The 18,625-nt window shown below is 33.7% G+C and overlaps 1 protein-coding gene across 1 annotated transcript in view; it reads right to left on the reverse strand.

Annotated features, from left to right (window-relative positions):
• Window positions 1-1,961: 1,961 nt before the first annotated feature.
• galnt18b (UDP-N-acetyl-alpha-D-galactosamine:polypeptide N-acetylgalactosaminyltransferase 18b) overlaps window positions 1,962-18,625 on the reverse strand; it is a 112,807-nt gene continuing 96,143 nt past the window's right edge. The window contains exons 10-11 of the mRNA XM_052562058.1: window positions 14,474-14,638; window positions 1,962-2,603 (exon numbers count right to left, since the gene is read on the reverse strand). Of these exons, the coding sequence (XP_052418018.1) occupies window positions 2,457-2,603; window positions 14,474-14,638 (312 nt within the window). The 3' untranslated portion in view covers window positions 1,962-2,456. The remainder of the gene's footprint in view (window positions 2,604-14,473; window positions 14,639-18,625) is intronic.

Here is an 18,625-nt window from a genome sequence, read left to right on the forward strand (position 1 = left end):
TGGAGGAAAATACAGTAACTCATTAGTTTAGTGGCCAGTTCTCAATATTAACTAGTTTCTTATTAACATGCATATTACTAGCATATTGGCTGTTTATTAGCACTTATAAAACACAAATGAATGCCTTATTCTGCCTGGTCATATTTTAGATCCCTTAATTCTACCCCATCTCTAAACTTCACAACTACATTACTAACTAACTATTAATAATTATCAGAATAGATGTTTATTGAGGCATTTGTAGTTAATAGTGGAAATTGGTCCCCACAATAAAGTGTGACCAAAAATACAATACTGCTGTATTATATTCATTATTTTGAATTATGCTTCTGATGCAAAGCATTATCATTATTATCACCACACACGTTGCCTCTTCTTCAGTACAAATTATGGCATCTACCTCATTCACCATTTGTCGTACACCCATGAATGAAACTGTACTCTGAATAGAATACTGATATGACTTTTTTTTTTACCTTGTGGCAACTTCCTAGACCAAGTGCAACTGTCTAGCAATACCTTAGAAACAGGGTGTTAGTCATGTTAAGCACCAAAGTTTTCATGTACATACCTATATTATTATTATCAGTATTATATTGCAATTACATAATATTCAATTAATTTAGTTCCACATATAATTACTGTAAATGATTAAGATGAAGTGGACTGTGGACTAAGACACTAAACTGGACCACAGAGCTCTGACTCCACCGGGTTCATTTATGGGTCAGATACATAAGGTTTAAGTTTGGTACTTTACCTATGTAGTGTGACCATCTATAAAGACAGACTTCTGTTCTTCCTCTGTTCTGTTTGTTAGAACATGAAAGGCACTGCTTGCACATTTCTGCACACCATACCAAACATGAGCGCTGCTGTTTCAGTGTGATTTCATGCTTTCATTCTGCTAACTTCCATATACAATAAGCAGCAAAATGAGATTCAAATCATTGCTCAAATATTGTTTTCATAATTAAGAACAATATGAATTTTGGACCAAATTAGAGCTTCAGAAAATTGTATTACAACAAAGCACAACATTTCAACCAGTTAGCTCTTCTTCAGGCACAATTTCTGCTCTTGGTTGTAATAAAATAATTTAAGTGTGCAGACATCTTTCTTTTAGTTTAAAACATTCAACTCAAATAAATGTAATAATAATAATAATAATAATAATAATAATATATATATATATATATATGTATATATATATATATATATATATATATATATATATATATATATATATATATATATATATATATATATATATATATATATTATTTAAAGTTAAATATTGATTTAACTTTAAATAAGAGAATCGATTTTATATAAAATAAATACTTTTATCTAATAGACATCTAATATTAATCAAGCGAGCAATGCACCACACAAAACACATTGTGAATGGCACAAACCTTGATTATACCTGTTTTTAATGCAGTCAGAGCCACATTACTTTATTAATTACCAGCTACCTTACTATTAGTAAGCAGCAAATTATTAGTTCATAGAGGCAAAAGTTGTAGGAATAGTCCATAGTGAGATTTGTTGCCCAAATTAAAGTGAGGGCAAATTTGTTTGGGCGCACATCTCATATTTTGGTATTGTATCTATATGGTTTGTTATAATTATTGTACTCTGAAGTGTTTCCTCTGATGTCCTGAACAGACCTGTAACCTATTGCATTTTTGACTTGCATTGATCCACCAGTTTAAACCCCCTGCAGTAAAATTCACTGTGATCTTCATGGATTATTTTTGGCGAACAAAACAAGTGCGTGCCATGCATCTGAAGGAACGAACCCTGAGATGTACTCTAGAAAGAGCACATCTGTTCAACAAACCACAGACATGGCGAGGAATTACCAAATCTGTCATTACAACTACAGCTCTCTCTGTTTACAGGAATGATGGTACAAGGTCTTGTGCAGAAAAATGTAGATCAGCAAAACTCACAAATCGTCTTCGCATTTGTTTTTTTACTGCCATTAATTATAAATACTGAGAATATTTACCATACATGTAGATAGAAAACAGTTGATTGTATCTAGATAAGTTCCAATATATTGGCATGTCCCCAAAATGTACAGAGTTATTTCAAAATAATCTCACCCTACAAACCTGAGACACTAGAAAGAAATACAGCAAGAACGTTGCCAAAGCTTTGCTACATAGTAGCAATTATGGCTTCAGTGTGTGCATTGGAGCGGGTACAACCTTCAAGTCAAGACAAAACCAAGTATACCTTGCACAAAATAAATCTCAGTACAGTGTAGAACCTCAATATACACAATGCAATATCTGCCAAATGTGGCTTATCAGTATGCACAAGTACAGCAGCTAAGAAAAATGTTTAACATTTATCATATGATGTCAAAGTCGAATAGAGACATCCAGGTGCTTAAGCTTGTCATCATTTGTCAATGCAGTCCTCCCTCAGTCTTGATGGTACCATCATAAGTTGCTACCAGGAAACATATTGGTGATGGTCCAGTTCTGGCCAGTGCATTTTTGGAGCGTCAGCTGATATCCGAACTCACTGTCATTGTTCTCTAGGAGTTCAAGACATCGCTTTGACTTTGTATTCTGGATGGAGCCTCCCTGAAGAAAGGGGAAAAGAAAATAGATATATTTCATTACAGAATCCCCAGGCATGTTCCTGTATAGATGGAGCTGTCAGGGCTTCATCCATCTTCCCACAAAATTCCCTTTCATTGTGGGTAACCTTTCACACTTCATGTTGAGAAAAATCTAATCACAGCCTTATCTCCTAAGAAAATACAGTTATTCATACACAGTGTTGGGTATAGTTACTTTGGAAAGTAGTTAGTTAGGTTACAACGTTACCATCAATTAAAAGTAATCAGTTATGATACAGCGTTACCTATTCATAAAAGTAACGCGTTAGAGTACTCATGCGTTACCAAAAATTAAAAGCAGTTTGCAGCGGCTCACACATGACAGACACAGCCCCCGGCCCCTTTAAATGCACCTAGAAGTCGTGACTCCCGACAATGAATAACGTCAGTCATCCGACTAAATTAACACTGCAGGATAACAATAACAGGAAAGACAGTCAGCAATCGGCTATTCCACATGGCGTTTTATTTATTTATTATCACAGAACATATTATTAATCAAAATTCGCACCTAACGTTACCCAGCCCGGATAGCCTAGGCTACTGTATATTATGAGCACCACAAGATAACTCCTGATTTTTCTTTAACTTTAAATAATGCAGTTATCAAAGTACAAGTATGCTTACTTGTAAACACAACCTTAAACAGGCTTGCAGATTTAAATCCATTTAGAAATGATGAACAACCAGCCAGCCAACGACCTAACAGAAATTAACAGCTGCCTGTCAAACAAAAATGATAACAAACCGAATTAAATCCTTCACTGCCACACAGGCAAATGACAAATCGCTTAATAGCAGAACTAATTATTATTAAAGTGTCACTCACAGTCACAAGCCTAAATTCGCTTTAACACAGTCCTCTTTCATTTACTCTTCAAAGTAGTGATTACAACGTAGCGTTAAATTTGAGGTAGAATTTTTGGCGGTCGACAGAAGCTTTTCACCAAAGCAGATTGTGCATTACCGTTATGTTCTTTTCTTTTTCGTTTACAAATTGAAAATAATGTGCGTACTTCCATAAACCAAACACTGTCCTCTCTGCTATCTTGCCGGGAGTTCGAAAAAAAAAAAAAAAAAAAAAACCCACACACACACACACACACACAGGGTCAGGCGCAGGGCACAGACGCATCACAGCCATTGACTTTACGATCACAGAGCTTCGGCTCCGCTGATACATCCGCAGGTGGCACAGTAAACCTAGGACTACTGTCTGACAAAAAGCAGGCTGCAGTCGGGATTTTCCTTTCCTTAAAATAACGGATTACTTTTTTTTAAAAAAATAACGAAGTTACTGATTACTTACGCACGAAACTAACGCGTTAAGTTACAAATTTCAGGAAAAAAGTAATTAGAGTACTCTAACGCGTTACTTTGTAACGCGTTACCCACAACACTGTTCATACATAACATACATATACATTTTGTATGTTTGGATTGAAACGGAAATATAGCACTTAAAGGAATAGTTCACCCAAAAATGAAAATTAGATGAAAATGTACTCAGCCTCAGTACATTCAATATGTAGAAGAGTTTGTTTCTTTGGAGAAATGTATCATTATGTCACTCGCTCACCAATGGATCCTCTATAGGGAATGGGTGCCGCTGATAAAAACATCACAATGATTCACAACTAATCCACACAACTCCAATCCATCAATTAATATTGTGCGATGCAAAAAGCTGTGTGTTTGAAATAAATAACTTATGTAAGGCTAAATTTCTCCAAATCTATTCTGATGAAGAAAAAACAAAACAAAAACACGGATGAGTAAATGTGCAGCAAATTTTCTTTTTTGGGATGAACTATTAAAATTATTGACAGATCTTATGAAATCTTTACAAATCCATTATATTTTAATTTAGTCACATTAAAATAATAATGTGTTCACGTTAAACATATTTGTCATTAAATAAATTCAATAAAATCAGCCTATTAGTTCCATCAATTCTGTGAACTTGAAAGGGTTTAGGACATTTGCACATCTCTAAAGTTGTAAATTAATAATATGCTTTTTAGACGCTGCTGACACTGTACACTAATTATGCAAATTATTAGTATTCATTTCATCATACAAAAATGTGTGTGGTACTACTTTACGAAACATGAAAAAAGAAAAAACGTTAAGCATTAACTGGTATTTCAGGCTTGAATGTCAGCCAATACATGTATCATAAGGCATGATTAATTGCATTCATTTTCTATTGCAAATTGTTTTCTAATATATATATATATATATATATATATATATATATATATATATATATATATATATATATATATATATATATATATATAATTATTATTATTACAAAGCAAAAGGTAGCTACTTTGAAGAACCTACAATATGACATATTTTCAGTTGTTTCACACTTTTTGTTATGTATGTAATTCCATATATAATTCCACATGTGTTAATTCATAGTTTTGATGCCTTCAGTGTGAATCTACAATTTTCATAGTCATGAAAATAAAGAAAACTCCTTGAATGAGAAGGTGTGTCCAAACTTTTGCTCTGTATTATATATATATATATATATATATATATATATATATATATATATATATATATATATATATATATATATATATATATATATATATATATATATATATATACACACATAGAGATGTAAAAAGTTAATTTTAAAATGAAGTTGTTTTGGAAGTAATAATAATACTAACTTTTTTGAGGCCCATAAAGAAAATAACTTGAGGAGGTGGAGAGTTTGGGTCAAAACATTCAAAACTTTAGAGACTTAATTCATCTTCATCTTTCGTCTTCCCTCTGAAAGGGGCTTGATAGAGTCACAGCTGGTGTATCTGCGAGGGAACAGCAGCGCTGCAGGCTTAGACATGAGAGAGCAGGCTAAGAGCTAGAGGGAAGCATCCACACTGATCTCAAGCCGGGGAGGATGGGACTGCAGGACTGAGATAGGATGGCTGAGGTTTTCACTGCCAGTGTTCATTTTAGCCTGCTTTTCACAGAAGAGAACGCCTGTGGCCTAAAGACCTGGGTCTATTTGGTCTCAGTACCGCAGACTCCTTCTCGCTCTTTGAAAGGTGCTCAAGAAGTCCCACACAGCTGTGGTCAGGAGGTCTTCAGATAGAGGTTTTACATTCTCTAACAGATTCTTTATGAAGGGTTTATCTCAAGCCTATCAAGAACAGCAGTGCATACAGCTACAAGCATTACAGTTTAACAGGTCAGTAGTGTCCATGCTGCAGATACAGCTGGATCTAGTGTTGACTTCCTAAGAGCGTAAACACTGTGACACTCCAACCAGTGTTATTTTAGTATCCCTAATACTACTACAGTTATTGTTAACATTTTAAATTTGAGTTATTCTATTTATTTATTTTAATTTTTTGACGTCTATATAGATTTTATTATGGTCCCACTTTATATTAGGTGGCCTTAACTACTATGTACTTACATAAAAAAATAAGTACAATGTACTTATTGTGTTCATATTGTATTGTAAAACACTTTTGCTGCTATTGAGGTGGGATAGGGGTAAGGTTAAGGAGAGGGTTGGAGGTATGGGTAAGTTTAAGGGTGGGTTAAGGTGTAAAGTATGGGTCAACAGTGTAATTATAAATGTAATTACAGAAATTAAATACAGATGTAATTACATGTAAAAAAAAATTTTAATATAAGTACAATGTAAAAACATGTATGTACACAATAGGTACATTGTACTAAATTATTAATTAAAATGTAAGTACATAGTAGTTAAGGCCACTTAATATAAAGTGGGTCCTTTATTATAAATGTTTTGGATGTAGTTTATGTAGTTGTAGCAATGTTTAGTACTTTAAACTAAATGTACTATGTACTACAGTATTACTGTAAGTTATACTGTAAATGCGACAGTACACAACTGAAAGAGTTCATTTGAACAGGCATGTCTGTGAAATCTAGACTAGAGAGTCTATTTGAGTGCAGCAACCTTTCCGCTGTGCTTATGTGGTACTGAGTGTTTCATTTTGCAGTGAGATATTGCAGGTCTTTGTTTGCTTTGCAGTTTATCAGGAGAAACGGACTGAAAAGTTTTATCATAAAATCTTTTAAATAACAGTGTATTCTGTTTCAGTTTATCCTTTGCTTATCTGACCACTTCTAGAACAGGTGTAAGGGTTAGATTAAAAAACCAATTTGTGATGACAAATACAGTGCATTCATCAACATAACAGCATTTGCATTAGGTTCTCATTAATGATATCAATCCTTTAAATGTGATTTTAACATTGAATTATGTGTTTTAATATACTGTTGTAAGAATTACAGAAACTTCAAACACGTTGATCTTCTGAGACATATAGACACACAGTGCATTAACATACAGACATCTGTTCCCACATCTCACTGAGAGAAAATGCAGGAAACGCCTCTCTCACATATGCAACAGTTCCTTCTCATCCCATTCATTCCCTTCACATAGCTCACTCAGAATGGTCAATAGTAGAATATAATTGTCTATATTAATGCAAGTGATCTTTACAGTCATGTTTGGTGTCATTTGAATTGTCTCAGTGCAACTGGTACAATTGTCTCTGTCTTACAAAAGTAGATTAAAAGATAATTAATTTCCTAAGAATTAAGAGATATTTTGCCTACTATAATGGGAGGGATTGCCCCTTCCCAGGGTCCTCCATGTAAATTACCTTCTGTTCAGATTGCGGTGTAAACTACCCTGGTCTGGGACCTGACGTAATGCAAATTCCAATTGTTAGTTTCTGTCTTCATCTCGGGGGATGTTTGTCTTGGTCTGAGGTAGCAAAAGGATCAGGGCCTTCTGTAGCTGGAATGAGCCCTTAGCATGAAGTGTGTCCACACACTTCATACTATGTATTTTTCTAAAAGTCAGGTATGCATCTTTTACTCTTAGATTCATCTTTGAGAATTTGATGTCTTGTATTGATTTGATAATTGGCTATGTAATTGGCATAATCCTTACCTGACTGATAACAAATTGTTACATTTGATTTACTCTGACTTACTCTGAAATTAGTTTCTCAAGTAGATTAAGTGAAGGCTATGTTTCTGCAAATCTGCGTCCAGGGTTAAGTGCATACTAAAACTCAGACTAGATGGAGCATAGGGCACATCAGGTGAGGTTTTAGATTTCTGGCTAAACCGCTTGACTTTAGTTTAGTTGTACTTAGTTGCGTTAAATATGGGGGCTAGACAGGTAGTGCTAGCATAACCGCTGATTATTGTTGGAGCTTTAACTAAGTTTTACATGGGTAGCTGAGGGGGACTAAACCGAAAGACTATTTAAAATATGGTAAGTATGGGTAACCTGTTAAATAGTATTAGTCATAACCTCTGACTACTGTTGAGACTGGCGAGTTTGTGATCGTGGGGCATACGTAGAAGAACGGCCGTCGTGGGGCACCCTGAGCGACATAGATTCCTAATGAACAAGTAAAATAAAGTAAAGAGTCAAATTAGAATAATCAAATGTCAGAAGAATAACAATTATAATTAGAGACCAACAAACAACCAATTTACCTTTCAACCTAAATTCAAGGTCATACCAAAATGGAGTCAGATTAGATAATAAAATGGAGTCAGATTTGAGTTTAACCTAAACTGAAAAACTCTACACGCTGAAAGACCGAACACGCAGGAAACCTTCATCCAGCACTGGATACCTTCCTTGGGCCGAGTGCCTGGACATTACACTGTCCTTCAGTCAAAGTTGGAAATTTTAAGACATGGGGGCAAAAAAGCTCCTGCTTGAGTTTTTTTTTAATTTTATTTATAACATGATCGTTCAGCAATATCTAGAGTGCTGTTCTTCGTAATATCGGCACAATTGCAAATAATTGATGTTATACAGCAGTTAATTAAACAAAAAGTTGAAGTTAAATTACATTTTAGACACAGCACTGTTAATAACGATGGTTTCACTATGTTTTGCCGATGAAAAGCTACTCTGAACAACACACAGTGGTGGTTTGTTTAATTTCTGAATGAATCTGTTTTGAACAGAGACATTCTTTAAAAACAGTAAATTGCTTCATTCCTAAATAAATCAACTGTTTTGAACTAATTGTTTGAATATATGATTCAGTGATTCATTAAGACTTGCTTGTTTTAGAAAAAACTAGTCTGTAAATATGAAAAATTGGGTAACACTTTAGAATAAGGTTCCATTAGTTAATGTTAGTTAACTACTTTCGTTAACATGAACTAAGCAAGAACAATCCTTCTACAGCATTTATAAGTCTTAGTTCATGTTAATTTCAACATTTACTAATGCATTATTTAAATCAAAAGTTGTGCTTGTTAACATTAGTTAATGCACTGTGAATTATCATGAACTAACAATGAATAACTGTATTTTCATTAACTAACATTAACGAAGATGAATAAATACAGTAATAAATGTATTATTCATTGTTTGTTCATGTTAATTAATACATTAACTAACATTAACTAATGGAACCTTATTCTAAAGTGTTACCAAAAATTGGTTCATTTTGTATATTTGAATTAAGAATTAGCACAATAACATACGGGATCATGATACTTCAGCCAGTACAGTATACTAAGATATATGTATAGTATCATGGCAACCCTACTGCACAGAGTTAGCCATCTATGAAATTTATTTTCCCCCAAATTCTGTGATTTCCATTTTCTTTTCCTGGATTCTGTCTTTTATGATTTAATAAAAATGTTTCTTTATAAACAGTGTCTAATTAAATTAATGAAAACTTAAAAAAAAATGTAATCAATCTTTTAAAATGTAATGAGCTGTATAAACTGAAACTTTGAATATAATACATCATAATATAATATATTGGCTGTATGATATCTCTTAAACCTAATACGATTATCATTACTTATAGAAATACACTTATAGGATACAATAGTCATATATTTCTGTCATAATTTCTTAAAGTTAAAATGAACTTTGGGATCTTTGGGATTCAGTGTGTATTTGACAGTGGTTTTTCTTAAATGAAATGATGAAAAGATTGTAAAGTGACTCTCAAAGCAGCTCCAGAGATGAAGTTCATGATATTATTGTTTTAAAACACAATGAACACCTGTAAGGCAAAGATAAAAGCAATTTTAGTGTAACTCTTCTGACACGACAGTCTTTAAAGTCACCATACTTTTGATTAAAAATTTGCATGACTCAGAATAATTCATAAATCTTGGCAAGAAGCCTCGAACCATAGTAAGTAACGTGGCTCGCTATCAGTTTATTGATAATGCTGACGGTTGTTGAGCAGCTGAAAGTTATGAAAGTCATGGATTTCAAACAATTATGCTCAACTTTGAGCTTAAAAAAATCAAATCTATTGAGGAACTGAGGGTTGTTTCATCATTAAGGGTTATTTCGACATCTGAAGGTTACTTCATTGCTTTTAAAAATTAAGCTCACACATTTTTTTCTTGACAAATGCAACGAGAACAAAAACACCTCAATGACATGGAAAGAAAGACTCTTAGCCAAGGTTTTTGTTTGAAACTAACAGAATCAGACCAAAACAATTTGAAGTTTTACTTGTCTTAGTATGTCTGCTAAAGCTGCCAGGGCACAAATGTTTCACTCATAATGATGCATAAGAAGTGTGTTAAAGGTTACAGGTTTCCAAAGTCTTTAATGAGAAGTCTAACGTGACGGTGTGCATTCAGCTGTAAACATAGGGTTAATATGAAGGTCAACTCCAAATCAACTCATCACATCAACTTTTGTGCATGGTTGGCTGATGTTGACATGAAGGATCTCTAACTAGGGATGCACGATATTGGATTTTGGCCGATATTCGATATGCCGATATTTTCTAAATAATTTTGGCCGATGCCGATACCGATATCGATATATATACAAATATATACTGATAAATGTAAACTTTAATTTTACTGAAGAGAAATCCATGTATATCTTCTGTACTGATTCTACCATAAATTTATTATTTTACAAATGTAGACAGACATTCACATCTGAAAAACAGGTCAATTATTTCACTTGGAGAATATCTGTTTGGCTCATCGGCAGAAATATTCATATCGGCCGATACCGATAATGGTCATTTTAAGCTTTTATCGGCCGATACCGATGTTGTGCCGATATTATCGTGCATCCCTATCTCTAACATCAATTCACTATCAAGAATTGGTCAGCTGGCTATAGGAATGGCCTTGTTCTCTCACATCATGTCTAAGAAGTAAACCAACAGGGGCATTTAATATTGATTCAGTCTATGTTAGTGATGATGTGTGCATGTGAGTGTGAGACTGAGATTAGACTGGAGCATTGGCTTCAGCCATAGCTAATGTGAGATTTATACACAAACACAAAAGGCAGTTAGGGAGGCAGCAGAGATATTTCATAATTGGAAAAAGAAGCTACAAATGGCAAGCGATAAAACAGAAACTAATTAATGAGAGTAACCGACGCACATTTCAATGAGTATCTGTCCTACAAAGAGCAAAAATAATCCCAATAAACAGACGCTCTGATACAAATTAGTATTATTAAAAGTAATATATCAGCCGTTTTATTTCTAGTCCCTCACCCCCATATGGTTATTAAAGAAAATAGTTTTTTTTAAGTTATATTAAAACTGTAAAACACAATGACTCTTTTTAAAAGTGTAAACAGCTCATCTATATGCACACCTAATAGATAACACACTAAAATGTAAAACCTAATTGTTTAAACGATTATTTAAATGAGTAAAATCTAATTTGAGCATGCTTTGTTGACATCAAATTCAATTAATTATGAAGAAAATAAAATAAAAGATTATTTCAAGAGTAGAAATGACAGAATTTACTGTAAATGGATGAAAATAAAGATTTTATAACACAATCTGACAAAAATTGGTTTCACTTTTTTATGGTTCTTCTAGAAAAGTTGATATGATTTTCGTATTTAACATGTTAAACTTCAGAAATAAAAATAAAAGCAAAACAAAATAAGGTTCCATTAGTTAATGTTAGTTAACTACTTTCGTTAACATGAACTAAGCAAGAACAATCCTTCTACAGCATTTATAAGTCTTAGTTCATGTTAATTTCAACATTTACTAATGCATTATTTAAATCAAAAGTTGTGCTTGTTAACATTAGTTAATGCACTGTGAATTACCATGAACTAACAATGAATAACTGTATTTTCATTAACTAACATTAACGAAGATGAATAAATACAGTAATAAATGTATTATTCATTGTTTGTTCATGTTAATTAATACATTAACTAACATTAACTAATGGAACCTTATTCTAAAGTGTTACCCAAAATCTTTATAAATGGTGTATCATGACAAAATGTGTTTAATATAATATAATATACAATGTTAAAGCAACAAGAGACTGCTACATTATGAATAAAGCAATGTCTAAAGGAGACCCCTCAGCCGTGACTGTTTTCCTTCCGCTGGAAGATGACGGCCGCGTCCGAAACCTCAGGCAGCTCCCTTGCTGCCTCACTGCCTTGTCAGTCAATGACTAAACAGACAGCATCTCTGTATGAAAGCACCTCTTAAGTAAACAGCTTTCAAACAGGCTTCCAAGGCACCATAACATCATGTCTAATGATCTTGAACAAATTCAAATGAGCTTTAGAGATAATGGAGCAAATATTTGTTGTGTGCAATGCTTTTTTTCTGGTAGATCCAGATTTAGATGTACCTTGCTGCCTTCTTACCAGTGTCGTTTTAGTATTATTATATTGTTATAGGTTTTATATTGCTCGCATTTGTATATATATATATATATATATATATATATATATATATATAAAATTTAAATTTAAATTAAATTGACTATATATATATATATATATATATATATAGAGAGAGAGAGAGAGAGAGAGAGAGAGAAAGAGAGAGAGAGAGAGAGTTTTTTGCAGTAATAACCCTTACCTCACTGAAAAAAAAAGATGAATTAAAATTTACTAAAAACATTTAAGGTAAGTGTTTGCAATCAATTTATTTTAGCTACATTTAAATAAACAAATTTATTTGACTAACTTTCCATAAAATGTGTTTATTTAAAATAAATTGATTGCAACTACCTACCTTAAAAAAAAAAGTAGTAAATTGAATTAATCTTTTCTTTTCATGCAAATGCAGCATTTTTCAGTTTACATTAAAAAATAATAATAATAATAATTACCCTAGTTACTATAGAAATTACATTTAGTTGTGAACATAGCATCTGTCATATTATTAAATATGAAAGTCCTTTGGATCTCAGAAGAGCCCCTTCGTTTGACGTGCCACTTATTTTGAACATGATTTTAAGGATATATTTAATCATATGAACATGCAAACTCACAGGATTTGGTCAAATAATAGTGCCGATGATGCGGTTGAGCTTTACGCTTGAAAGGAGTTGAGGAATATATACGACTCCATCTGACCTTTCTGGCTCTAATTAGAGGACCGGAAGAGAACTAATGATCAGATACTCCTCCGAAAATATCTAATCAAATCAAATAAACCTTTCGTTTTACTTTTATGTATTATTAACAGTCTTTTCCCTTATATTACAAACTATTCTCACTCCCGAGGTACCAAACACAGTAGGGCAAAGAGCTCTGAATGTCAAAATATAGACATGCCCCGTAGCGTCTTTAGAGTCACACAGGTTTGTTTTCAATGAAAAACCTTTATTACGCTAATGCAAAGGCATCAATATAAATTTTTCACTTTGGATTCAGCAATATGAATTAGTTTGCAGTGATTAATATTTTAATCTGTTGTCTTCTCAAGGAACTCTGCCCTATTGCAGTGTTGTGTTTTGTTAGCATTTTCTTTTCTAGTTGGATGACTAAAACATGAACTTTATCAACATTAGCTTTCACCACGGCAGTCACTCTTAAACATCAATCCACGCTCAAGGCACTACACTGTCCCTGACAAAACATGACACCCCAGTGGAGCAGAAGTACAAAAACATCAGCTTAAAACAGAAACCCATAACCAAAAGTATCACTACTTTTTCAATTACATACAGCTATATACTACACAGTTTGATTTATAAGCAGGATATTGTGAGAATTAAAGGAATACTTCACCCAAAGAAAATATAAATTCAACTCACCCTTAGGCCAGCCAAGATGTAGATGAGTTTGTTTTTTTTAATTAAAACAGATTTGAAAAAAACGTAGATGCTCTCCAATGGATCCTTTGCAGTTGAATGGGTGCCGTCAGAATGAGAGTCCAAACAGCTGATAAAAACATCACTATAATCCACAAGTAATCCACACCACACATCAAATAAAAAGTAGAATTTTTGTAAGACACATCCATCATTGTGGCATTTTAACTTTATTGTCACAGCTGGCCAAAATACTAGTCCATAATAATCTATAATAATGCTACCTCGAGTTACATGATCAAATTTTGGTTGTCCTCTCACATCAAAACAAATGTCATCACTGACATATTTGCTTAAAATGGTTTAAGACTGTTTTCACATCTTGTTTTACATCATACGATGTTAATTGATAGACTGGAGTTGTGTGGATTAATTATTTTGATGTTTTTATCAGCTGTTTGGACTCTCATTCTGACGGCACCCATTCACTGCAGAGCATCCACTGGTGAGTAAGTGATATAATGCTGATTTTCTCCAAATATGTTTTGATAAAGAAATAAATTCATTTACATCTAGGATGACCTGAGAGTGAATACGTTTTCAGCAAAAAAATAAATAAAAAATTGGTATGATTTATTCATTTCATGAAAATATAAAAATTGAAAATAGGAAAGTGTCAGTATTTATCACCTTGGGAGTAAGAAACCTGTTGTATACGTGAGCACAGGCTGTGCAGCATGTGTGTATTACCTGAGTAAACCTCCAGTGGAGCTTCATGCGTTTAGCCACAGCATAGCTGCACTCAATGAGCCGTGGCCGACCGTTCACATCCACCAGGCACTTGTTGTCATCATCGTCAATGGTGGGGCTCAAGATGCCCACGAATAACTGCTGAGTGCTGGTGTAGTATACATTCTGCAATGACAGAGCAGACTCATGAATAAAACCAGGCTTCAGAGGAAGCTTGTGAAAGAGAGCAAGTCTGGCAGCCAATAGTCACTTTACGTTTATAAGCCACTGAGGAAGATTACAAGGACAGGCAATTGAACCGTTCAATACGATAAATGTCTAAATCTCATGTTATGAGACATCTCCATGAAAACACACAAGCTGAAGGTGTGATTTCAAATCAACATAAGATGAAGGGCACTTTTTAGTGCTTTCAAAGATATTATGAAGCATTCTGATGCACTCTGAAAGTAAAGGAAAAAGGGCGGCACACACAATAATAGTGCACGTAAAGAATGGCTCAGATAAATAAGAGATTAATACAATAAAAAATACAGTACATGCAAAATATTAACTATTCTAACTAATTATTAATTATTATTACTCTTTACTAAATCCTTGCATATATGAGTCATCTTTATGTGCTCTACTATAGGACAGATTTTGTTAGTTTTTATTGTTTTTTAAATACGTGTACACAGCATTTTAATGATTCAGATTTTCTCACTTCACACCCAATTTGAAAAACATTTATTTGACATGTTCATTTTTTTTTTATATACAGTATATATTTCACATCTGGCTGCTAACAATAAGTTCATTAATTATTAAATAAGGTTTGGGGATATGCTAATAAATCTATTCAACTCTTCAAGTGACAGGATACCTTTTTTGCCATACTAGTATAATTATCTTTGTTTCCTAAGCAATGTATTGTATGGTATACAAGTGAGAGCTAGCATAATGCATTACACACACTCATACTGAACACTTTAGAACAGATGGTCAAAATTAGCTAAACTTTTGCAGAGAAAACACAACTTTATTAGCATTGTACTGAAGGGGTCATATCATACATATTTATCAGTGTATTTATAACTCCACTTATAAAGTTAGTCCAGATCTATGCAGCAAAAAAAAAAAAAAAAAAGATCTAAGATCCTTAGAATTAAACAGACTATTTTTCAGCTAGGTGCATTGTAAATAAGTGATTCTGCCTAAATTATTGCAAAACTGTTTACTGTCTTGGTGTTCATTTTGGCTGAAAACTACAAACATATACCTATATACATGCATTTCATTGTGGTTTTCACTAAAGGCAGTAAAACAGCAACAACTTTTAACACAAATTATAATAATGGGGCAAATTGTCAATAAATAAAGACTTATTTGTGCACAGTTGTTTGCACAATACTATGTTATGATCTCGAAACACTCTTGCCGTGCATGGTTTGTAAACTAATCAATTTTGATATTTGCATCACATAACCAACTGTATATGTATTGCTCTTCTGTTATAGTAAACTTGCTCGGTAGCGCACCTGGTATACATGTAGTATTGCACTTGTGATGTGGAGAAGTGAAACACGAATCAGGACTCAACAAAATACCTCAAAGAAGCTAAAATGGTATTGTTGCTTCAACAAATGTGTTTTTGTCTTACCATTCACCATATCAATTTGCTGTGATGCATAAAAAATCTATATATATAAAAAAAAAAACTTACAGCAGTCACGTATAACTGTTTCTGAGATCATTTATCTCAATATTTAGCACCACTTACTGGGCATTTCACTTTAAAAGTGCCATGAAATGTCAACTAATGGGATAGAACCAGGATTTGATGTGACAGGAAATGACTATTGTGTCACAGAGGGCATGCCAAACCTGTCAAAGATTAAAAAAGAAGCACTGTTAATTGTGTTGTTGATGTAATTTCCTGTGATGGAAGAAGTGGCATCTGTCTAAAGAATCACCGGCAGTCACTCCAGATGGCCTGCAGGAGCTCAAACCTTCAATGACATGTAGGATGAAGAGACTTGGAAGCCGTTAGTGTGTGTAGTGCATGTTTCTGTGTGACTGAACGTGTGTAGGGAGAAGGTGAGCATAAGGGGACCAGCCAAGGGGCTAAGGAACATCTGGCAGACATGTCAGGCTCGCCTCTCCAGAGCCACTCTGGCTGAGGCAAATTGCTGCTTAAGTCCCAAAATTAACAATGCTTGTTGTCTCATGCATAAAAAAGTGTTCACCCATGGATGAATTCTTCAAATGTGTCATTATAACAGAAGCTCTGAAGCGAAAATGCAGTAGAAAAATGTGGAGCGCTCCATTTGTTACTCCTTAAGTTTGTCGAGGACACTGAGCAGCGGATTGCAATACAGGTGCATTTTTCTCCTGAAGGATTTTCTCTTGTTTAAGGTTCAGAGAATCATCTGGCAAGCTTTCGTTCCAAAAGATTATATTAACAAAGTGTTGTAGTAACATAAAACTTTCTCTTGATGATATTTGGGTTAAGAACAAGACTTCAGGCTTTTAGACTAGTCCCAGGGTGTATTTTATTCATTTAAATAAAAATAAAATAGGTTAATGGTAAGGTGATGATACGCTGATTTAAAATAAACCTGCTCATAAAGAAGGAAAAGGTCTTGTGAAGTCAACATTGAATCAAAATGTCACTTTCTTAAAATTATACTGCATGTTCCTGGACTTACAGTATTATACAACTCTTTAGTTCTCAAAAAAAAAAAAAAGAAAGAAAGAGATTCATTCAAAAACCTAACACTGATATGGCATTTCTGAGTCAGCGGAAGTAGAACTAACTGCAATGCTTTACATGTTTCACATTCCAGTGATCACAGAAGCCATATTCAAAATCTCAATTATTATTTCAGTTAATTGCCAAGCAAATGCATGTCAAAAATGATAGCAGGTTGCAGTATCTGTCACCTAGCACCGCTGGTTCACAAATCTGTCCTGAACAGTGTGCTATTCTCCGAATGGAGGGAGCGAAGGGTCTGAACTAATCTCCTCGGGAACAGTTCTGTCTCACCATATTTCACATGTTCAGTAGTGTGTTCATGTGTGCATAGGTTTGAGATGTTTGCCAAGAACTTCCTGTTTTTGTATGAGCTCCATTGTCAAAAAAAAGAAACAAAAAAAAAAAAACACATCCTCGCTGTTAAGAGAGAAAAAGCAAGCCTGCCTGCACTGCGTTTTGCACATACTTCAAATATTAATAAAAGTAACACCTTTGGAGAGAACCAGATGCTGTAAATAACATTGAGATGTTAGATATGGAAATAAGTTGTTGTTGTTGTTGTTGAGGGGCCATCCTATCTCTGTCATTAGCATCAAAAGTGTCTTAAGCTATTGTTTTTTCTTCTTTTTTTGTATCCTTAAGATGAATTATGCTGATGTGGGCACACTTTTTGTGAAATCCCCCTCAAAAGCAATGCTATGAGCTGAGTCCTGATTATAAACTCCACAGGAGCCTTCTAACAGACTAACCCAATCTGGATGTGACAGGAGCAGAACGAAAACCGAGAGGGGGAGGGGGGAGAGAGAGAGAGAGAGAAAGAGAGGGAGAGAGAGATGTCTATTATTGCCTACAACTCATAAGCCTAGCACAAATAGCATAATCCACACATCAACAAAGTCCAATATGCTATTATTCATCCTATAAAATAGTCCCTCAGCAATTCAGACTTTTAACTTGATTTCTTTCATAGACCAATAAAAAATATTGTAGGTTTTGCGTTTTTCAGTTTTTTTTTTTTTAAGTCCCTTGACATTTGTCACTATTTTCTTTTCAACCCAAAATGGATTTTATGATTTCTCCACAGACAAACTGTCATTTCTGCCTGGATCTTTTTCCTCTAGTTTTGTTACAGTATATTTTGAATTTACATGCATAGTCAGGAGTCTCTGCTTTTCACAATCGATAAAATCATAAAAAATTGTCTATTGAGTGTAAAATTTACACTAGTATTGTAAGTCTGTATTTATAACTAAAATTAAATCATTAAAATTGCTGTAATCAGACAGTCACATACTACACTGGTCAGTGCTTACACTGGTTAACAGGTTATTAAAAATTGTAATAGCAAAAAGCATAAATTATCTCTTCATGGTGAACCATTGTGTTGTCTATATGAAGTAAACACCTTTACACAT

This window comes from Carassius gibelio, chromosome B7 (assembly GCF_023724105.1).
Source record: "Carassius gibelio isolate Cgi1373 ecotype wild population from Czech Republic chromosome B7, carGib1.2-hapl.c, whole genome shotgun sequence".
NCBI classification, from domain to species: Eukaryota; Metazoa; Chordata; class Actinopteri; order Cypriniformes; family Cyprinidae; genus Carassius; species Carassius gibelio.